The sequence below is a fragment of the Lycorma delicatula genome, chromosome 6 (assembly GCF_047948215.1).
Source record: "Lycorma delicatula isolate Av1 chromosome 6, ASM4794821v1, whole genome shotgun sequence".
Lineage (NCBI taxonomy): Eukaryota > Metazoa > Arthropoda > Insecta > Hemiptera > Fulgoridae > Lycorma > Lycorma delicatula.
Window position 1 is genome coordinate 98,814,792 of NC_134460.1, and position 24,665 is coordinate 98,839,456.

Below are 24,665 nucleotides of genomic sequence, written 5' to 3' on the forward strand. Positions count from 1 at the left end.
TAATAACTAAATAAATGTAGATAGAAATTGTCTTTCAGTTCTTTGTTTAGGTTATAATTTTCAATTTTAATAAATATTAAGTAACGGTTATGGAAACTTTTTCATAAATAAATTTATATAAGTAATAAATTAACAAATAAATCTTTTAGTTTTAAAAATAAATCTCTTACAAATTTTGATAGATGAAAATTATATCAATTATCTACTTAATGTATATGACTACCCAGATCAGATAATAACCCTATAAATAATTATTAAACTATTTACTAAAAGTTATTCTTTCTTTTAGTAAAATTATCTATATTTCTTAAAATGTAAAATCATAAAATACAGGTATAAAACAGGTTATAAAGTACACAAAATATATACAGTTATTTACATTAAAATGTCAAAAATAATAAATAAAAAATTAAGAATCTTCTCCTAAAACAAAAAGTATCTATCACCAACACAAAATTAATTTTATCATAAATAGAGCTGCATTTCCAAATTAATATAAAATAATACTAAAATAAACACAATTTCTTCAACAGAAATATTTCTTCCGAGCAACAGATTACAAAAAAAAAAAAAAAAAATAATTTCTCTAACTTTTCTTTTTATATAAAGATCATTTTTTAATCTAATACTCAGATTATAACTTTTACTGCAGCATAACAAATATAATTCATATTTTTCTTTTTAGTCAGTAGCATCAGCTATTCCACCATTTGTTATAGCGAATGTAGTTTCATTTTCTGGCATATCAGGACTGTAAATGTAACAAGTAAAAAATATAAACACAAATGCATAAAACATAAATTGTTAAGACAAAGTAATTAAAAGCATAAATAAACAAAATCATAAAATCCTTCTTTATAACACTGTCAACATCCACAAATAATCAAATAGACTCAAATTTACTAACACTGACAACCTTGATATTCTACAGATATACAAAGGACAATTTTTTATACATTCTTTTTTTGTGTTTTACATATATATTAAGTACTAACCACACTTTAATTCACTTGAACATTATGAAATGTGTAAATATATAAAAACATGTGATGATATAATAAATAAATAGACTCAATTACAACCCAACATACTTTTGATCACCCTTAAAAACATGTTTGCCTAAATCAAAAAAATTTGTCAGCAGTAACATCAACTGTCGCATGAGAACAGCAGCAACAGCACTAAAGTTTGGTCTCAAGATGAATGTCTTGAAGTAAGTTTTTAAAAAAATTTTATTATAAAGATTGGTTTGTTTTGACATTGTAAAAGTTAATTTTTTAAAATTAAGAATGTAGTATAAGGCAATATATGCAAATTGATTGTTGTTATCATCAACAGTTATATGTTCTTGAAGGCAGTCATTCCTACAAAAGATTACAATCAGCTGGAACTGGTAGTCTTTAAGAGATTTAACTAAAGTCTAAGCCCCTGTTATGATTAAGAAAATGTTAAATGGATTTGAACAGCATCTTTTCATACAGCTAAATGGATGTAACAACGATGTTATTCATCTTTTTAAAACGCTTTGACTTTTATTACATCTAGTTTGATTATTATTCTTCATGTTTTGAAATTCTGTATTTAATGTGAGTATAATCAATTTCAGAAGAACCAAACCAACCTATTCATGTTTATGATTATAATTAAAGTTATGTTAAAATTTTTTTTAAGACTGAATTTAGACAGCAAATGTAAATGTAGTTCTGATGATGTTTAAGTGTATGTGTAATTAAAGAGTAATTCACTGGCAGGTTATGCAGAAATGCAAACCAATAGCAAATAGCTGAAAATAATATTGTTTAATAACTAAAAGAAATATATAAACAAACTATCAGTTCCAGGCTAAATTTTTAAAAGTAAACTCAGCCCTAGAGATTAAAAATATTTTCAACTATGAAATACTCTAATTTTAAAAGTGTTAAACATTTTCAGCATCTCCAACCAAATCTTGAGTAATATTAAATATATCTAACCTATCATAAAAAAAAATGTAGTTCATGTCTTCTAGATTTCATATCAAAACTTCTACTTTAAACAATGATAGTAAAAATCTTGATGTGTAGCATCAGGCTTGTGGCAACACATAAACACCTACAAAAGATGATAACAGCTGTTTTTCTCTAGCAATTTGACCTAGGATATGTACTTTTTTTACGTACATTAACAGAAATTTTAACCTGTTCCTAATAAGGAAAAAACTGAATGCATAAAGTCACACGGTAGTACAACTTGGTGTTCTTATTTTATTAACTTGCAATAAATTGGTCTTCTATGAATATCTGGTTTCATAGATGTAGAGAAAAAAATCTCATTTTTTTGTGCTCAACGAAAACAAGCAAAAGTTAGAAAAAAAAAAGTATAAATATTTACTCAACTATTCTATACATATAAGACAACTGTCATTGCAATATTAATAAATTCAAATTAACTAAAAACAATTAAATTCTTACCTATCATAAATTTTTGCAATTCTATTTTCACCCCGACCTTTCCTTAAATAAATCCTGGTTGTTGATGCATGGGCTAAAATGTGACCTCCAATTGGTTTTTTTGGATCAGCCTAAAATACATAAAATATAACTTTCTTTAATAATGTGATTACTACACCAGTTCCACTGAATGATAAAACAAATGCTCTTTATTATAACTACAAGAATATTTTCATAACTTAGTTTTTTTTCAATTTTATGTATAATTTAATTTTTTGCAATTTTAATACTATTTGAAATGTGTTGACACATTTCGACAGAAATATCAATTTTGACTAGTTTCACCGTGATGTCTGTACATACATACGCATCTTGCATAATTCAAAAACGATTAGCCATAGGATGTTGAAATTTTGGATTTAGGATTGTTGTAACATCTAGTTGTGCATCTCCTCTTTTGATTGCAATCGACTGAACCAAAAGTGTCCAAAAAAGACCAAAAATCCAAAAGAATTTGGATTTTTGATTTTTTCATAACTGTAGTAATAGCCCTCATTGAGAACTTTTCAACGATATATCGTAAGTGGTACTTATTTTCATTGGTTCCAGAGTTATAGCCAAATAACATTTTAATGAATGAAATATTTGGATTTTAGGGAAAGGCACATCAGTTCGAATCTGACTTCACCTCCTTTTTTTTTAACATTTTTATTTTTTTATTTTAAATAAATTTATTTATTAATAATTACTAACCTCTAATTGTAAAAAAATTTTACGATGGATAATTCAATAAAAAAAAACTATCAGAAGTTTTTAATGAAATAAAATTTTATGTACTTTTCATTTTAAAAAAATGTGTAAATGTAATTTAATAGGGATACAACGAAGTCATGTGTTGTCCACATCAGATTTTCAAATTTGTTAACCTCTCAACATCCTTTTCGAACCTTAAACACACGACAATATTTTCTGATTGAATGCTGTATGTCCTACTAATACTTGATTTAAAATTGACAGTTTTTCTTATTTTTTCTACAACATGTATGAGATTTATTAATTTATTAGAATGCAAACTGTTTATTTATTTTTACGAAAAATTTTGGGTTGGTGTTAAGAGTAGGACTTAAGGCAAAGAATAAGGAACAGGGAAATTAGAGAACTGAATAGAAATTCTGATCTGCCAAAATCAAGAGAAGGCCGAGTTGGATAGGTCATCCAACTTGGCCAACTCTGTTTATCTCATCTCTATGAAGAGATGAGATAAGCAGAATGAAGAGGCAAGCTAGAAGGAATCAGACTTTGGTAATGGCCAGAAGATCTCTGTCTTATGGGAGAAATGTAGAATAAGCGGATAAAAGAGGCTGATTTATGACATCAATAAACAACTTACAACTTTGGTTTGCGTGACCAATGGTAAATAACACTGATTGCTTTGGTCAATAGCCATTGAACATTACAAACAGCAGCCAGTGAAAGTGTCCTAAATATTCCATTGTTCTTTGATTTAGTTTTTTAGTATGAATTTGAAAATAGATAATGAATTCTATGAATTGGAATGCACAATGGACTCTATGGATTCTGTTGACAACATTCTTTACAGTCCCAAAATGATTCACATTTCTATTAAGAAATTTCACAACCTTTTTATCGTAAGAATATAAAGTAAGTATGCTCAGCCTGGTTGTCACAGTCCTATAATTTTTGTAAAAATTTGTAGAAATTCATTTGAAGGTTCAAAAGGAAATTATGAAATGATATTTACTAGGCAAAATTGCTTACCGAACTGTCACTCACAACAATGACACAATGCAACTTTTCAGCTTGGAAAAGATTAATCGTACCATATTCTTCAGATCTGGATGCAGTGACTGAATTCATCAACTTGATGTGACCTGCTTCTGCTTCACTTCAAGTATTCCATCAACTTAATTAGGATCCTATAATTTTTTATATTAGGACATGAATGTTAGTTAGGACCCTATAACTTTGGTGATGTTTGATAACTTTTATAATTTTATAAAAAATAAAGATACTAAAAACATCAATTAGAAAATATTGAAATTTTTTGGATACATGATCTGAATGAATCCAAAAAGACTAAATAAATACATTTTTGAAAAGCTTTGGAAACTAAAAAGCCAAACAGGATACATAAAGCAGATGAAAGAGGAATTTCAAAATTTATGATTAGAGGAGGAATGTTTGGATAGAACAAAGTATAGAAAAGTAATTTATAATACAAAGGTTCTTGTGGATGAAAGATTAAAGAACTAGAAGAAAAACTGGTGCAATCCAAGAAAATATGGAAAAGAAGCAAAAAAAAAAATGGTACTGGCAAGGTCCTAGTAGGCTGCTTTAAAAAAAAAATTAGTTTTAATTATAAATATTTTATGTTAATTTATCATACATGATACCAGTACGTAAACAGTGAGGGATGACAAATACTGCTTGGCAAGTTAAATGACTTTGTAACAGTAAAGAATAAAAAGTACAGTTATCAGACCAGCACTTTATGTTATCAATATGTTTCTTCCTAGGTTTACATTCTCCAAGAATGCTCTTCTGTACCACTATTTTTAACTATAATCTCTTAAAAAAAAATTAAGTAGAGCTGTCACAGAGGAAGAGACAGCTAAGTCCTAATAACTAAACAGATTTTATAATGACCTGAAAAGACAGTGCTGCTCCTGGATCAGCTGTCATTTGGTTAGTTATAAAAACAGCAACATTATATTCCTCAGAAATCTTTTGTAAACGTGACATCATTTGTGCAAGTTTCTGTTGTCTATCTGCTAGTTCTCCACGACCACTGAAGTCAACACGAAATAATGCCATTATAGAATCTACAACCTAATTTTAAAAAAATAATAAAATAAAATAATTAAGTACTTAAAATATAAGTTTAACAAATCTTAACAACAAAAAATAAATAAACAATAATTCCCTGCAACATTTTATAAGCAGTAACTTTGCAGAGAATAGACAAATGCTGTAATATAACAATCTTTTAATATTTTATAGTATAAATAATTTAAATAACTGAAAGAAAAACTTAATGAAAACAAACAAAAAATAAAGATTTTAACTTTTAATAATTTTATCCATACGATGAATGGGTAAGCCACTCGCACCATATTTATTTATTGATAGTAATAGAAAAAATTGTAGCGAATATATCCATAGTGATTATTATTTGAAGTATTTCTCTTACCTGTGAGGTATATATACTGTTGTCATGAAAAGTTCTTATGTATATATACAATTTTTATTAGTTCCAGTAACAACAGGCTGACACTAAATAATAGTTATTTAAGATAAGAGATAAACTTTGCAATGTATGAAAAGTCCAAGCCTGCACATAGCACTGTTGTAATCTGTGTTTAAGAAGTTTTAAGACAAATTACTAATATACTTACAAATGTAGTTACTCTCTTTTTTTTAAATGCAAGGAACATGATACTGACTAAAATTAATAATTACAAATGTGAAAATGACAGCTTGATTGGTTAGAAAATAGATAAGGTTTTGAGAATAAGCATAAACTGTGGAGTAGCTGGATATTGTGCGTGATAAATAATTATTTGAAGCATACAGTCGAGTCAAACGTTTGCGAGGAAAGATAAATTCATTATGTTGCTTTATATTATAAATTAAATAAATAAATTTCAATGACATTCAAGAGACCAATAGAATTAATGGAATATACTCAATTAGAGAATTCAAGGTACTCTCTGACAGAAAAAACTCAAGTGAGGTGGGGTGCTCTGACCTTTTTAGATGAGAAACAGTTTATTAACTGTTATATGTTTATTAACAGTTTATTGAGCTATTTGTTAATGATAATAAGGTACAATATCCGACAGTATCCTAGAATCAAAGATTAATCATGAAAAAGGTGAAAACATACTGTAGTTCATCTGCATGAAGTTTAATCAAAAGAGGTTTCATCGAATAGATTGTAACATTAAAATACAAGGACAAATGCTACCTTCAAGGAAGCTCTAGATTTGTCTCATATGATCCAGAATAAAAGACAGCATGTTTATTTGATTGCAGAGTGCTCATAACTGGTAAACTAAAGACCTCATCACATCACTTGGAAATATTATATACAAAAAAAATTTGATTAATTTTGAGTGCATAAAAGTGATCATTTGGGATCACTTTTATGTGTACCATGTCAGGAGATTCAATACTGCCAACAACAATTATGTAAATTTAAAAAAATCAAGGCAGTAGAGGGTAATTAGACAGGGGCTTCATTCTGTATCAAAGGAATATGAACTGGTACCTTGTTACGATAAATGTATGCATAATGAAAATGATGAAGAAAAGTTCAATTATCTGGTTTATTTTTATAATACTATTATCTGATAAAAATAACTTTCATTAATAACAATTCTTTTGTTTACACGTAGCATAATTTTCTTTGTTTTCCAAATATATCATAAAATACTCTTCTAAAATCATTAAAAGTTAAAGCAGAGGAATCAAATTTTCACAAAAGAATGTTATGTAATGGAAACAAATCAATTTCATTATCGTTATAAGCATGTAATTTATAAGTGCATATGAGAAATAAAGAATGATTTTTTTTAAGGAAATAGTAAAAATAACAAATAAAACGTTGCTAAAAAGAAAAATAACAAAATGAACTTTAAAAATTACCAGCAACTTGAATACACCAGCTTCTTCATGAAATTTTGCAGCAACAATATCTAACATTTCAAACTGGTGCTCACTGTTGTAAGCACGAGCATATAAGATATTATCAAGAACAGCAGTTTGATCCAAATTAAAACGATCTGCAATTGGGCGTAGACGTTCCGGTCGACTACAGTAATTGTTAAGGGAAATAATTAAACATTTAAAATAAAATACAGACATTACTGGACTTTACATATTAAATTTTACCATGTTTATAGAGAGTATTTATTATCAAATAAAATATTTAACATTATAACTTGACAGAAAACATTATTTATTTGTTGATTTATATGTATAAAAGGATTTGATTTCTTGACTTATTTACACATTTATCTGGATAAGGCCGGTGAATACATGATAACAGTAAAAACACAACTCCAATCAGTAGAACATAGTTACCATACACCTTGGTTCTGATGTCCTGGCTCATTCCCTTTTTTGTTTTGTTTTATCTAATTTTATTACTTTCTTAGTTCTATTTATAAATATTAGGTTTTTTTTAAATGAAACATACCAAATTGACTAATTAAAATGAACCCAGCATTGTTAAATTAAAGCCAAATTTAGGGATTGGTCACTTAATTATTCCAATCATCTCTTGAAGTACTTCTACTCAGGATCACTGGTGCATGACAGACTAGGTCATTAATTAATTAAGGTGATTAATAACAATGGGTGTATCCACTGTTACATGCACAATATTGTCATGAATGATGCTGATAAGGAAGAAATTCGTAATCTTATCTTTTAAGTTATACATCATATGATAATATAAAAAAATTTCTACATTAAAATATACCGCCAAAACTTCTGTTCAAGAATTCACATAAACAAATTATATGTTTTAGAACAACTGTTACACAAACTAATAAGTATAATATGTATTAAATTTTAGTTGTCATATATGTTAGTAATGTGAAGACAAAGATCCACAATAACATGTGACTCTTTAAATCATTAGAACAAAGTGTACTGTTGGACTGAAGAGGCTTGGAAAAATTTATTTACAATGTATATGCTCAGACAGAGCTAGATGCATTAGTATTATTAATCAAGATAGTGCTGTTTTTTCATTGTGCTATGTTTCAGTGATAAATAGTCTATCATTATTCTCATATTTATTTTTAAATGAATTTGTTAATTAATCTTTATTTAGAATTAGTTAGTATGAGGGTTATTTTTTTTTTCAAGGTCCGATCAATCACAAAATTAAAACTACAGTGAAAATAAAAAATGTTTTATTTGAAACAAGTACTTACATAGTTACGCTATTTCTCTATATAGTTGCCACTCCGATTTAGACATTTGTCGTAGCGTGTTACCAACTTTCCAAAACGCTCATCATAGAACGGAGCTGCCTGTGTTTTCAGCCATGTTTCTACGCTGGTCTGCAGCTCTTGGTGGAATTCATGGAACGTGGCACGTCATCACTGCAGCCTCATACTGCGTGACTCTTCAACGTCTACAAAGGGCAATTCAGAATAAGCAGAGGAATGTTGTCATCAGGCATTGTCTTTCTCCATGACAAAGCTCGGCCGCACACTTCAGCTGTAACAAAGAAGCTCCATAGCATTTTTGTTGGGAAGTGTTTGATCACCTACCATACAGCCCGGACTTGGCTCCATCTTATTTTTACCTCTTTGCTCACATGAAACGCTGGCTAGGAGGACAACATTTTGGCACAGACATCGACCTGCAGACCAGCGTAGAAACATGGCTGAAAACAAAGGCGGCTCCGTTCTATGATGAGCGTATTGGAAAGCTGGTAACACGCTACGACAAATGTCTAAATTGGAGTGGCAACTATGTAGAGAAATAGCGTAATTATGTAAGTACTTGTTACAAATAAAACATTTTTTATTTTCACTGTGGTTTTAATTTTGTGATTGATTGGACCTTGAAAAAAAAATAACCCTTGTAATAAGTAGTAATTAATTTTAATTTACTGATTATTTGGGATGAAGATACAAGAAATGGAAAACTGAAGAGTTTGTTTAAATTACTACTAGTATGAAAAGAATTTCATTTATGCCATCTTTTTATTCATGCAATAAAAACTTCTATATATAAAAATAAAATGAAAAAATGGACAGTTATTTTATTAAATGAACAAATATACCTATAGAACAGGTAAATAAAATGTAAGATTAATTGTACTGATTACTTCAGAGAGAAATTCTTTTCAATATTTCAAGGTTAAACAGATTTTATGAAAAACAAAACTGTTTTAAACCACTGATATGATAAAATAATTTATTACTGGATTTTTTTAGGTTACTTAAAAGAAATAAAAGTAATTTTCACTTGTTACTAGTAATATTAATTTAGACCATTGAGGCCCTTTTTTGCATAAAACCATAAAAAATTAAGTGAACAGTCTTTATTTATTGTCATAAGTCATTTTTTATTGATGTTTATTAAAGTTTTACAAATTATGTAAGTATGAGAAAAAAACAGTGAGAATATTACCATCAGTATTGTCGTGTGTTCCTGGCTCGATCAGAATATTGAGATTGACTGACAATTTAGAATGTTTATATAATTACAGTTTATTGGTTTAAAATGTTCATAATTACAACAAGACAATTCAGTATTAATAATATCTTCCCAAATCGGCTGATTTGGAAGTCAAGAGTTCCAGCGTCCTAGTAAAGTCAGTTATTTTTACATGAATTTGAATACTAGATTGTGGATACCAGTGTTCTTTGGTGGTTGGGTTTCAATTAACCACACATCTCAGGAATGGTTGAACTGAGACTGTACAAAACTACACTTCATTTACATTCATACATATCATCCTCATTCATACTCTGAAGTATTATCTGAAAGGTAATTACCAGAGGCTAAACAGGAAAAAGAAAAGTATTAATAATAATGGTAATAAATAAAATAATGATAATAATAAGTGACAATAATAAAATTATTAATGAACACAAATATTAACATAGTAATTAAAACCACAATAATAATCAGGATAATAGTACTAATAATAGTAGTAAATGATAATAATATTACAAGTGAATGACAACAAATCAAACAATTAATGCATAACATAATCAAAATGATAAACATGACAATAACAGAGCATAGTACATAACATAATCAACAAAGAATAACAATCACAATATTACACATCAAATAGTGATAAATGTCAATGGTAAATAATAAATACAGAATACACCGAAGATAGAGTTAAAAATAAATAAGCATTCGGAATTTATTCCAGGTAGGTAAATAGAAAACTAGAATTCAGACCCATTAATAAAACAAACCGCTAGTCTTTTATTACCTTTTAACCACTAGTCTTAACAAACAATCGCATAAAATTCACTTGCAAATACCTTTGTTGTCTACCCTAACAGTTTACGAATGAAATTTATTGCATTATTTCTTTCACTTATACACTTATAGTTTTACTGTAACTCACTGACAGTATTTCTTGTTTACTGGAATTACTCATGGCTTCGTCTTACTTGTATCAAACTGGATTCAAGACTCTCCACGCTGGACTGACATCTTGCACTCTCATCTCGCAGACTCACATGTTGAATCTCGTCGCTGGACTGGTTCACAGAATTCTGTCAAACTCACACAACTCTCCTCGCTAGACTGATGTCATAACATCTTGCAGTCTCACATCTCGCACAACTTGCAGCCTCCCCTTGTGGGACTAACAATGTATCATCTTCCTGGATAGAACTGAACCTTAAATAGTTTCTCAGGGCATATTTATACTTTTAGCCTCTTTACCTGCCAGACTGGACCCAACTCATAGCATGAGAACGATGGCTTTTGTTCCCAGGAATTTCAAACAGGTCTGTAAAATAAAGACCGTATTGTGTCATTACGACAATAATGAGTTTCAACACTCGGAATAGAAGCCCAATGTTTTCTACAGAGAAATTTTCTTTGGCCAATTGTCATGCTTTTCTATGTTTTCAGTAAGCTGACTATTGAACTTGAATTTTTTTTTAATAACTCCACAGTCTCTTTATGGATATTTGGAGTAGCTCAATGAGAAATTTTCTACATACTAAACACTTTCACTCATTAACTGTGACCAAATACTCCCACAAATTTCCATATGGCTTTTTTGTATGATCAGTGTTTCTTGACTTAATGTCTTTTGAAAACATACAGGCACATAAATACATGTCTTGAAGAGATTTGTTCTCCTGCTTACAAAAATAAGTAAACAGTTCTTTCTGACAGGTGAGGTGACTGTTGCATAACATTTCTTTAGGCTACATGATACAATGGGTAGAAAAACTTTCTTAATTACAACAACGCCATTTGAATTTTCATATGACATACCTTGAGCTCTCCTTTTCTTACTGTTATTATATTTCCATGAATCCTCTTGATGCTTTTTCTTTAGACCCAGGTTTCTTGATCTGTTTGAAACTGGTTCACTATCGTGCTCTAAAGAACTTTGATTACAGTCTGTATCCATTATTCTTCACTTTGTTTATTACTTGTTCTTAAAATATAACAATGTTTAAAACACTTAAAATCGCATACAGATCATCACAGCTGTATTAATATATTTCAGCCTCTTTCATAAGGAATGGCGGGAAACAGCTAAGAGCAGGTTGGCAAAAATAGGTTTATAAAATGTCTTGTAACTCAGTGAGTTTTAAATATATGATGATGGAATTGTTGTGCCATATGTAGAAAATGATTATAGAAAATGAACTGATTATGGATTTTTGCAAAAAGAGCCTGAGTATCCTTACATCCAACAGTAGAATTTCAGTGTTAAGCATAAACATTAAACTTGTTAATAAATATTAAATTACTGCAGCATCCAGTATTCAACATAACCAATCTGCTCTCTTAGCACAGTTAAGAAACTGGCATTATGTAATTTCAGAAAAGTTTTTCTGATATAATTTGGTGATGATATGACATCTCATAAACCAACAAACTGACAAATGACCACAGTCAGTAAACGCTCTGCAAAGATTCTCTGGAAATATATTTCCACATGATTCACTAATTATTTTATTTAAAATAATATTACTTTAATTCATTTCAGAAATAACATCAAATGTTTTTCCTTACTTTTAATAATTCCAAACGATGAGGATATGATAGATAAAAACATATAAAAATATTATTATAAATAATAATATGTTATTGTGCATAAAAATGTATTAATATTAAAAAGTAAAGAAACAGTGCTTATAAGTTATCTGTGGCAAATATTTTAACAAATGGGGTAGCAATTTTATAAGAATTTATTAAAAAAAATAATAAAAAAGGAATGCAACATTTCAAAGGTTTCAAGAGAAGGATAAAAAACCAGGAAAGAAATGTCCAAAAGAAAGAGAAATGAATCCAAAATGTGGAGTTACTTGATCCTCAGTTGGCCAAACTACAAAAAAAAGGAACCTACACTAAAAATAAAACTAAACTTAGATACTGAAACATAAAATATGAAAGGATACAAAGTATTTTCTGTATCAAGAAAAATAACTTTTCCACCAGTATAACCATTTTCACCAGGCATCTGTGCTGTAATGCAAAGTGTATGAGACAACTGTGTTTTACCAGTACGAAATTCTCCAAACACTTCTGTTATTGACATAGATTCCACTCCACCCCCAAGAAGTTTACTAGAACAAAGCAAATTGATCATTTATTAATAATATTGCAAGTGGAAGCCAACTGAACAAAATTGATTGTGATATAAAAACTAAAAAAGGAGATAAAAATACAATAGAACACCTGCTTCAGAACTAAGTATTTAAAAAATGTTAATGTATAAGAATTAGATCAGTGATTATAAATAAACTCACAAGTCCACTTCTATACTGAAAAAAACTTCTTTCTTTTAGTAAGTTTTCACAAAACATATATCTAAAAACTTCCTCGGTTTCACTTAATTGTTCTAATTGAAGAAAATGTAACATATTTTAAAATCAAAAATAATAAAGGTGAACTAAGAAAGGTTCTTGTAAAATATACTATTTTTTTAACACTATATCACAAATGATGCTCAGGTAGCATTTCTCATCTAATGGCATTCGCATCTTTGCCCAATGTAGTGTAAAACTTTCTAATGCCTTCCAACTTGTCAGGTCTTTAGTTGTGTTCTGTGTCTCTTAGTGGCGTGTTTATTTATAGTATAAGTATGCGGCCACAGTTTTTTAAAAAGTGAATATTAACGACCCAAGCAAATGCTGACAACATAAGTGCATGTCTTTCACATCCAAACAGATGTTTGGATGAAGAAAATGATGTTAAATGAGAAACAGGAAATTTTTTTTAGAGCAATGTTAATGTGCGAGACAGGAAGTGACTACAGCTGATAATGACAGAACTGTATAGTGAAGGCGATTTACGTTCAGGTTCTCTATAATTAAGAATATGGTCAATTTGCAATCAGTCATCTGGACCATCATAGTAGAAAATCCAACTGATCAATGGAAACTATAGTTTATGTGAGGAAACATTATTTAAAATGTATGGATATTGAATTTATTGGCAGACAGTGAATTCTTTAACTGCTTTTACATCAAGTAAATTATATTAAACAATTTATTAAGGAAACAACTATTTTATTAAAATACTTTGTTATTTCTCAGTCTGAAGATGGCAGGCAGCAATATTTTTGGTGTAGTAGTGATTGCTGAAAGTGCTCATTAGAATATACAAAAAAATGTTAAAAGTAGGTGATGAATTTATTAAAATAATAATTTTAACAGGACAGAGCAAATGAGATTTAAAGTGACATTTATTGCAAATGGATAGCTAAGACTTAGGAAAGCTAAAGCAGTAATAGAAATTAGTAAAAGGATTATGAAACCTAAAAGAATGAATTCAGTGAAAGGTATGCTGAAAAACTGACAAAATAATCTCTCTATAGTATCTACTGTATCCAAGCACATTTAAAGCTCTTCCATGCTAATATAAAGTCTGTGATAAAAAAATCACCTAGAGACATCTGATACCATTCTTCATGACAAAAAGTGCTATATAAACCTTTTTTAGTACTTATGTTTCTATGCTAAGACTGCACACTCATCATCCTGAATTCAATTTAATAATTCAATTTTATAATGAGGTGAAAAAATAAAAGGAAAAATAGCAAGTATACAGCAGCAAAATAATAGAAATGAAAATAATAGAGAGATACAGTGCTCAATCGTGAGATGTTATCACTAATAGAATAAATTATAAAAAACTTCACTTACTCAAATTCTATACTACCAGTGCTAATGCGAAATAAGTTTTTCCTTTTTTCACAAACTTCAGTAGCAGTTAAAAAGTCAATTGTACTTATTTTTGCACAGGCTTCTTTGATTTTATCAACTTTACCTTCAGAAAATCCTTTGATACTGCATAACTTTTTACGTGTGCACATTTGAATTCCTTTAACAGTACATATTCCAGAAGATTTTAATTTTTTAATATCAGCAACATTCTGAAAAAGATATATTGACAACAATAAAAAAATAATTGTAGCTTAATAAGTAAATAAAACTGATTGGTAAAATATCAAAACATAAAAATAAAATGAAAATCAAAACTAAAAACTTCTGCTGTACAGATCTTCAATAAGACAGGTACGATTGGTTTCACTAAAGAATCACTAGAAACAAATTTTAATTACAAAATTATCTATTTTTTTTTATATCACTAAATTTAATATAAGATTGAAAAAAAAACTACCAAACATTTTTACTTATGTCAAATTACTTTTTCATGAATCACAAAAGAATTATAGAACTGATTTTCAGAAAAACAAAAACTTATGACAAATACATTAAAATGGTTGAAGGACATAGCACATAAGGTAAAAATTTTAAATGTATTAAAATGGTTGAAGGAGACAGCATATAAGATAAAGGTTTTAAAACCAAATTATGAACTGCAAAACATATCCAGGAATAGTAACAGAACTGCAATTTAGTAATGATGTCAAGTTGATGTTAAAATAAATAAAGAAAAAATATCTAAAGAGATGAAAATAGACAGACTAAACAAAAACTTAATGAAGTTATAATTTAAACACAATATTCGTTTCGGCTTAAACATTATTGTTATAGATATTACAAACATTCATGTTTAGGTCAATCCATTTGAAGTTACCCAAGGGTGGTTGCTTGACCATTTCAAAAAAAATTGAAATTTACCCTCTTGTTTCCTACATTTTTCAGGACCTTAAAACTATTTTTATTTAAGCAGTTTACCTGTGGCGGCCATTTTTGTTATGGTGTGTACACCTATTTTTGTGACTAACGGTTTACGGAAAAAATCATAACTAAAAAGCTATTGATCCTGGAAGGATGAAATAAAAAGCAGTTTAATAGATTGGTCTTTCTCTTCTTTCTATGAGAAAATTACCAATAAAGTTGAATATGAAAAACGGTGAAATTTCACCTTTGGTAATTTTTTTCAGCAGGCAGGAATGGCATACATAGTTTGAATTATTTTTTTATATGTAGTATATGTTAGTAGTTTTACCATAAATAATATTAATAATGGTGATATACTTACCCCAAAAATTTTATGAATTTTTGAAAACTAATTTTAAAAAAAATGACACAATTATAAACTACTGATTAGTAATTTACACATAACTTATTTAGATAAATGCTCTATTCTTGCAATGTTGTCATTATTAGATGTTTTAATAAAATATACTGAAATTAATTAAATTTTTTATTACAACAAGGTTGCAGAACATGATTGTTAAACAATGTTACATCTATTATGGTGAATGATGATAAGCAACAAAGAGCTCATTGGCAAGGGAAACTGGGCAATGTGAAAAATTATTGTTATGAAAACTATTTTAAAAATTGATGTAATTTTCGATTTAGTTTGTGATACATTTATAAGCCTGAACCAGGTACTGAAAATTATGAAAACAAACTTGATATGTGGAAAAAGATAAATGCAAAAGCAGAGAAACTTATAATCTCTTGATACAAAGCCATTTCTTTGTGTAGCTGAGTGTGATACTGCAAAAGATATCTGGGATAACTTGAATCAATTTTAGGATGAAACTATACATCAGTTTCATAATATCCAGTGGGAATTAGCAGGTGGTGTGCAAAATCAATTAGCAAACTTCAATGATATACAGATAAAAATGCCATCTTGGATTACTTGGTAAACCAGTTGACAAAAATGGTTTATGTGCTTGATTCTGAAACTCTACCAAAAGATTTTGATTATATTTGTCACTTGGTAATAACCAGAGAAAACGTAGGAGAAATTACAAAAAAAATGTCTGAATTATAAACTACAACTGGCAGACGTTGAATGTGGCAGCAGCGATATCAAATCATAATCTATTATGCAGATTAAAAAAACAAGGTAAATTGAAGGATAATCAGCAAAAGATCTTTTCATCAAAGTTGGATATTTAATACATATTGTAAGATTAGTATAGTTTGTTTCAAATTTAAAAAAAAGTATCATCGACCAAATTTTTGTTTTAATAGAGATAAAAATAAAGATTATATCATAACATCTGAAAATGTGATGAGTGGTAGATTGATTGATAATGGAACATACAACATATTATCGTGACTGGTATGATAACTTGAACCTTTTTAAGTGCCAAAACAAAAGGATAGTGTTGTGAAGGAGCTATAGTAGAAGCTGTTGGTACTGGTTGTTTAAATGTTAAAACTTTTAATGGTCAAGATTGGTCTTATCGATATTTTGAAGATGTGTGGAACTATTCAGATGGAATTTGCTATTTGTTCTTAGTTAAAAAGGCTGGACATAAAGGACTAACTGACCAATCAATTCAGAATAATAGGAATGGAGCACCCATTGCTACAGTTATGATAATGGACGTTATCGGTTGGCAGTGAATCATTCGCCAAGAGAAATCTTACATACATACATTGCGAAGTTACCATAAAAAATTTGTTCATTAAAATAAATGATGGTGCAGATTTTTTTGAAGGATCATGGAATACCAGTACAAATGGATAGCACAGGTCAACAATGGAAAAGTTGTTTGAAAACCAATAACTGATTTTCATAAATTTTTGTGTGCTGGTTTCAGGAAAAATAGTCAAAAAATTCCATCATTACCATTTTTTCATTAAATCAATTTTTTTAATATTCTCAAAATGGATAGTCAATATATATTTTATTCATAAAATGTTGAATAAAAGTTTAGGGCTGTTTTAATTTTTTTGATACTTATTAGTTTGGTTATATGGAAATGATACATTATAATTTTGGTTTGATACAGTAAGAAGAGTGACTAATAAGATGATGTAATATGATTAATATAAGTAAATACATAAGTCATTCTTGTCAAGCTATTAGCTAAGGTGACTCACTCATTCCTACTCCCCTTCACTCTACTGAAATAAAAATAAATCAGTTGCAATTACAACATTGTGTTGAAAGCTTTTACTAGTGTTAAATAGTTTTCTAAACCTTCTACAGTGTTTTAGTTTTCTTTCACATTTTGAAGTTATTTTATTTGTGCTGTCCTTGTGTTGTTATATTTTGAATTGGCTTCAAGGGGTTGTGTTAATTCACCTAATAACTTCTGTTACATTTTCGAAGAGGTTTTGGTGAAGAAACAGCAAAGAAATATTAAAAAAATGTACTGTGCCTATTTTGAGGTAAAACTTTGTGACCAACATAAAATGTGGGCCCCTCTTACAGTTTTTCTACTTGTGTGGAAGAGTTATGCAAATGAACAAAAGGAAAGAAAAAGTCTGTTTGGTTTGAAGTACCAATGATCTGGAGAGAACCATAAAATCACAGTGGTGACTGCTACTTTTTTTCTTGTTATGTACAAGAGTTCAATCTAAAAAATAAGAAAGAAATTGTGTATCCAAATTGTTATTTGGCAATACGCCCTGTATCACACGGTCCTGATGTATCTGTACTTCAACTCCAGAAAAACTAGAAGATATCCTGAACAACTCCAGAACAGAGTCGCAGGATGATGATAATTTTATTTCTGGTAGTTTCAAACCACAACTTTTTCACTGCATGAACTGAATAATTTGGTCAGAGATTTAAGTCTTCCTAAAAATTCAGTAGAATTTTAGGATCTAGATTAAAATAAAAAACTTACTGGCTCCTGGCACTTATTTCTCATGGTAACAGAAACAGAGAAAAGGTCTTTACTCTATACTTCTGAAGATGGAAGATTAATTTATTGTAACAATATTCCTGGTGTAATGGAGCAGCTGAACATAAAGTATGATGTGAATGAATGAAGGCTACTAATCGACTCATCCAAAAGAAGCCTCAAAGCTGTTCATAATGGCAACAAACATGCTTCCGTACTGGTAGGACATTCTTTGTTATCTCAAAGAATGGTACAAGAATTTAGAATCAGTTCTGTTTAAACTGAAATATTGTGATCATGAATATTATGGAAAAGTTTGGTTGATCCATGGAAAGTTCTCTTACCTCCACTTCATGATGAAACAATTTATAAAGGCTCTATCTGAAGAAGGAAAGTGTTTAAACACATATGCCATACGTTTCCACCACAACTTCAGAAGCCAGAGTGAAAGATGACGTTTTCACTGGTTGAGATATTCATAAACTTTTTTAAAGATGAAGTCTTTCAAACTAAAATGGAGGGGACATTGAAAAAGAAACATAGAAAAAATTTAAAGAAGTTGTAAAGAAACTTCTTGGGAACAATAAGGAGCCAAATTTTAAGCTTGTTCAAAATGAAGCTACATTTTCTGTATTTTCATATTGATTACTTCCTCGAAAATCTTGGTAACTGAGAACAGGGTGAAAAATTTCACCAAAATATAAACAAAATGAAATGCACATATCAGGGAAGGTGGAATGTGAACATGAATGCAGACTACTCTTGGTATATCCGTAGAAACGATCCTTTGACAACAGAAAATGTAGCCTGAGAAGAGTTGAAAGGAAACAAAAGAGGCAGTACAAGTCTTTGTAAAGGTAAGAAAATGTACAAAAATCCTTTCTTTAAGTCCCATTATTTTTTTATAAATAAAAGTTCTCCATGAGGAATACATATTCAATTCACCTTTTTCCATTTCCTTTTTTTAGTACTGTGAAAAATTCTTACATGACAGAAAAAAAGGTGGCCATATTTGAAATCAGCACACACTATAACATAAAAATCAGTTATCAGATTGCAGACAACTTTCAAATTCCTTATGTTGGCCTGTGTAATGAATTTTATGAAAGATATAAGAATATAATTTTAATGATACTTTCAGTGCAACTGCCAGATTAGAAACCATGACAGCTCTATTGGATGTTGCTGTTTTCAGTGATTTTGTTTTTTGTACTTGATGATAAGCTTGAAGTTTGAGGATGGGAAAAAAATAGAATTCTGTAGCGTGTAAAAAAAGATGTGCCTGACTGGAACTCGAACCTGAACAAAATGCTTCAACATATTGGTATAGATGTTTAACTAAATTCCTTGAAACTTGTATTTTATAGGAGTTGTACAGATCCTTGTGTTTTGTAATGAAAAACCGATACTGTTTTTCCATGTGGATTAGTTATGGGAAAAGAGGAAATAGTCAATGAATTCACGATCTGACTGGCCTATTGTTTTGAGATTACTTGATCAGATGTATACTGTTATTGGGGAATGAAAATTAGTAGATTTCATGTTTATATTAGAATTTCTCAAATTACATATACAAATAAAATATTTGGCATGGCTGATGTAAAGCCAATAGCCAATAGTGATCCCTTTTGAACCTGTAAAGCCAATAGTGATCCCTTTTGAACCTGGGTGGATGCCAGGTGATTCACTGCTGCAGAAGATAAAAATGGCTAACTTGAAATCATTGATAGTTTAAAGTATTTAGTGTTGGGAACCAAACTAGATTTAGCCAATGCAGTTAACATAGCTTCAAGACTTCACGATCCATCAACTCAAGCATACTTTAAATTAATAAAACATATATCAAATACTTGAAGGCGAATAAATTTTGGGACTGAATTCAATAAATTGGAGATTTTAAGCATCAGAGCATATAGTGATGCAGACCATGCTGGAGATAGAATCACAAGATGTTCTACAAGTGGCACATTGCTAAAATTCAGCAGTGGACCAATCATATGGAAGAATAAATAAAAATGTGTGGGCCTATCATCTATGGAAGCAGAATATGAGGGTGCTTGTGAGATTTCTAAATCCATTGTGTAGTTGAATAGATTTCTGAAAGTAGATGGAACTATTGATCAAAAGTCTATTACTGTGATGGCCATTGACAACTAGAGACAATGACAACATTAAATTATCGGAAACTCTGTTTTCCATGAGAGTTCAAAATGTATAGACATATTAACATTATGTTCCAACAATAATTTGCAGATAAACAAATAGCAGTGGAATATAAACCAACTGAAGAACAAGCAGCATATATCTTCACTAAACCTTTTTCATCAAATATATAAGATCGCATGAAAAATCTGAATAATATTAACACTACATAATCTTTTAATGATTATTGTATTTACATGAGTATTTCGAGAAAGTGATGTAGATATATGTATAAATAAATATTCATATTTATAAACTAAATTATGTGCCATTAAAAACTACTGATTAGTAATTTAAATACATATGACTTATTCAGGTGAATGATCTATTGTTATTATTAAATGTTTTCTATGTTTTTTTCCCAGTTAATAAAATATACTGAAATTAATTAGATGTTAGTACAATAGTTACAAAAAATTAGATTCGGCAGAAAATGAATGAATTTGAAAAAAAACAATTAAAAACAGGAGAGGAAGCCTAGATAATAATTTATGGTAAACCTATGATAGATATAGTGTATAGAAAACATTGAAATATCAGATGTCAACTTTGAAAACCAGTTTTAAGGAGAAGAAGGACATAGCAAGAGGTATGAATACAGGAAAAATGATCTGATAAGAAGCTGCAGACAAAAAAAAAATTATTTCAAAGAATACTGCATTATAATACGGATTTAACAATGTTATGAAATATTTAAACAAGAATAGATAGGAACTGATGATATATTATCTAAATTACTACACAGTTTGCGAGAAATAGAATTTGGTAGGCTTTACACAAAAAATGCAAAGTTTTATGAGATTTGAGAAGTACACTCAGACTGCAATGACAGAATTATTTATGTTAAAGAAAGCAGTAGTGGATAAATGTGAAAATTAATACACTGTAAATTTAACAAATCACATTTCCAAATTATTACTTCATAAAAGTATAAAATGAAAAGTAATTGTACTGAGATGAAAGTCAGTTCCGTTTTAGAAAATGTGTGAAAACATTTAAAGCAAGTTTAGCCACAAGAACCCACTGGGTTGGTCTAGTGGTGAACACATCCTTGCAAATCGGCAGATTTGGAAGTCGAGAGTTCCAGCGTTCAAGTCCTAGTAATTCTTGTACAGATTGTGGACACCAGTGTTCTTTGGTGGTTGGGTTTCAATTAACCACACATCTCAGAAATGGTTGACCTTAGACTGTACAAGACATTTCTTCACTTACACTCATACATATCACCTTCATTCTTCCTCTGAAGTAATACCTGACGAGGCTAAACAGGAAAAAGGAAGTTTAGCCACAAGATAAATTTTACTATGAGATTGAAGAATAAACAAGGCTGTGTAAAATGACATTTGCATGCCACAGCATTAGAGATTCTGAACAGAAAAGGTTTAAGATTTTAGAAAATATAGGCTGGAAATACAAAAAAAGTTAGTTATTTCTTTAATATTATGACCTTGAACATGTTTCTATATGCATTTTAATAAGGAAGAAGAAAATGATGAGATAGATGGTAGGTGAAAAATATGTGAAATTTATTTGTGGATCAAACAGATGAAAAATGCAGGGACAAAAAATAAAAAGTTAAGATTTGCTGATGATATTGTTATTTTGGTAAAAAATTACAAATAATGTTGGATAAGTAATAACAGTATGATTCATTGCTTGGGGAAAACAATTCATTACTGAATTCAATACATGTGTTTAAACACTTTTTCTTGTATTTGGGTTTAGCATTGTTAGAGGATTACAAAAATACACCAATTACTGAAATTGGCTATCATTTTATCTCAAAATGGCCACTAAAATTAACATTTTTTGTTACACAATAATGATGTAAACTATGAAACTGGTTCAAATGTGCTAATGTACAGTTTACTAAAATGTAAAAAATACAGAAATATAAATTTTGTAAATCTGTAAGACCCGAAAATGGAGGAAAAACTAACTTTTTAATAATTGAAAAAAGCCACATAACTGCCACAAGAACAAATAAATTACATTACCTTATCATTTGTAGGATTCCCAATAAAGATTTATTAAAACCAAAACATACTCATTTGTGCTACCTATGGATTTTTAAAAAAATGTTAATTTAAAATTAGAAAAACGTGAAGATGAATGTTTGTTTAATCTTAAATTCAAATATACATTAATTGTTGAACTGAAAAAAATTCTAAAATTTCACCAATGCATACTATTTTTCTAAGAATTTTTTTTATTAAGTTGTAATAAATCTTATTGCATAGTTTATATGGATACTGTGTAAACATGATCTGATGGCACAATATTTTTCTATTTTAAAATACTATTCTTAAAATTCAAATTTTCACAGCTTCCTTTTTTTGCACGTACTGATAAAATTACCATGTATCCTAATGTGAAACAACAGCCACACTTTCGGTATTTAAATGTAAAAATGCACGTCACTTTCAATTTACTAAATATACTAAACAAAATCACTACAAAATTTAAGACAATGTTTTCGAAGGGACATGACGAGAATAGAAAACTGTAACCTCAATAAATTTGTATAGATAAGCTTGGTTCATGGGCTGTAACGAAATCGGATACTATTTTCAGAAACACAATAACAATACATGAGTAGGATCCGTCACGTATACATTTTTTTATTTGATCAATATTTTCATTGAAAAATTAACAAATAGAAAATTTACAATAATTAACAAAGGCAGATCAAACATAATTTAAAAAGTCAAATTATAATACTTACAATACCATGTCTTTGGAGCATATCAACATCATGAAAAAGACTCTCATCTTCATAACTATCAAAAACATCTTCTTCTAATACTACCTGCTCTTCCATTTTCTTTTAAAATAGGTCTTTTCAACAAAAAAAAATTGAAAATTGCACAGTTAGTAGCACCCGACCGCTCAAACGATTTCAACAAATTATGACAAGCACAAGACGGAATTACAAACACTTTGGCGCTAGATTGCCTAACGCCCCTGACAGATAGAGCCGATGAAATAGAGCCGAACGTACAGTGAGTACGAATAAAAGTTTTTAATCGAATTTCTAGTAATGTTTTACTATATGCGTTGTAAAATAATAAATATAGTAGAATTGCTTATTAAATTAAATTATTTTTCTACTCTATTAAAAATTACGATGCGTGATCGTATATAAATTATTATATATATATTTAAACTGTTCTTGCTCCAAGACAGTGGACAATAATATTAATTAAAATTTTATATTTTTAAAAGGAAAAAAATAAAATAATACAATAAAACGTTTTATAAACTTATTTCAAAACAATTACATTTTTTGTATCTACTGTTAGAAATACACGAGCGTCAGCGAATGATATACTGTTGGCGGTTTCTTTTAATAGGTTTTGTCTAAATGTTAATTTTATTTTCCTAATGTGTACGTTGCAATCTGTTTACTAGTGAACAATAAGCAACACCCCTCATGTCCCAATTAGATTAGGATGATATGTATGACATATAAATTAGGTGTATTTTCTGTATACTGTAGTTAAAAAGTATGTAGGATTTGATTTTGTCTGTTTAGTACATTGCTTGTTTATTTATATATTTTAATGTTGAGGTATATACCTTTTTTATATGCGAGGATATCAGATATTTTGTTTTCAAAAGTGAAATGTGTATCAACACAAATATACATTAATAAAATGTATAACACACTCATTTTATATTTATATCCTCATTTAGCATAGGTAAGCTTACTGTATTATTTTTTACCAATAAATTTGTATGTTGTTGCAGGTAAAGTATTTATAGAAAGTGAAGACGACTCTGATACAGTTGGATTACTATCCGAAACAGAATCAGAACAAGATAATGAACCACAATCTTCAGGTTATGACGATGAGAATCTTGTGGGTATTCCAATTGAAGGCAACAGAGATATAAATACTACTAATAATAATGATGATGATGTTGGAAATGAAAACCAGGTTATGACGATGAGAATCTTGTGGGTATTCCAATTGAAGGCAACAGAGATATAAATACTAGTAATAATAATGATGATGATGTTGGAAATGAAAACAACAACAATGAGCCTATTTTATGAAAAAGTATTAAGTCAGCTTTCACACCATGACTTGCATTAACAGCACAAAGAATAACTCCTATTCTGACGAATAGAATCAATAGGGCATCAGATGAATATCAGTGTTTTTTTACAAATGTTTCCACAGAGTCTCTTTGTTTATTTCTAACTGCAAAAATATTTACTAGCAATGCTAAGGCATGAAAAAGGAAATAACATTGCT

At 29.2% G+C, this 24,665-nt stretch overlaps 1 protein-coding gene across 1 annotated transcript; it reads right to left on the reverse strand.

Moving 5' to 3' along the window:
* Positions 1-281: 281 nt before the first annotated feature.
* Positions 282-23,334, reverse strand: LOC142326759 (meiotic recombination protein DMC1/LIM15 homolog). Its single transcript, XM_075369447.1, has 7 exons — positions 23,129-23,334; positions 14,336-14,565; positions 12,587-12,754; positions 7,098-7,263; positions 5,097-5,279; positions 2,451-2,560; positions 282-751 (listed from the first exon to the last, which is right to left on the reverse strand). The coding sequence occupies exons 1-7, from the start codon at positions 23,222-23,224 to the stop codon at positions 682-684; spliced, it is 1,023 nt and encodes a 340-aa protein (XP_075225562.1). The 5' UTR covers positions 23,225-23,334; the 3' UTR covers positions 282-681.
* Positions 23,335-24,665: the final 1,331 nt, after the last annotated feature.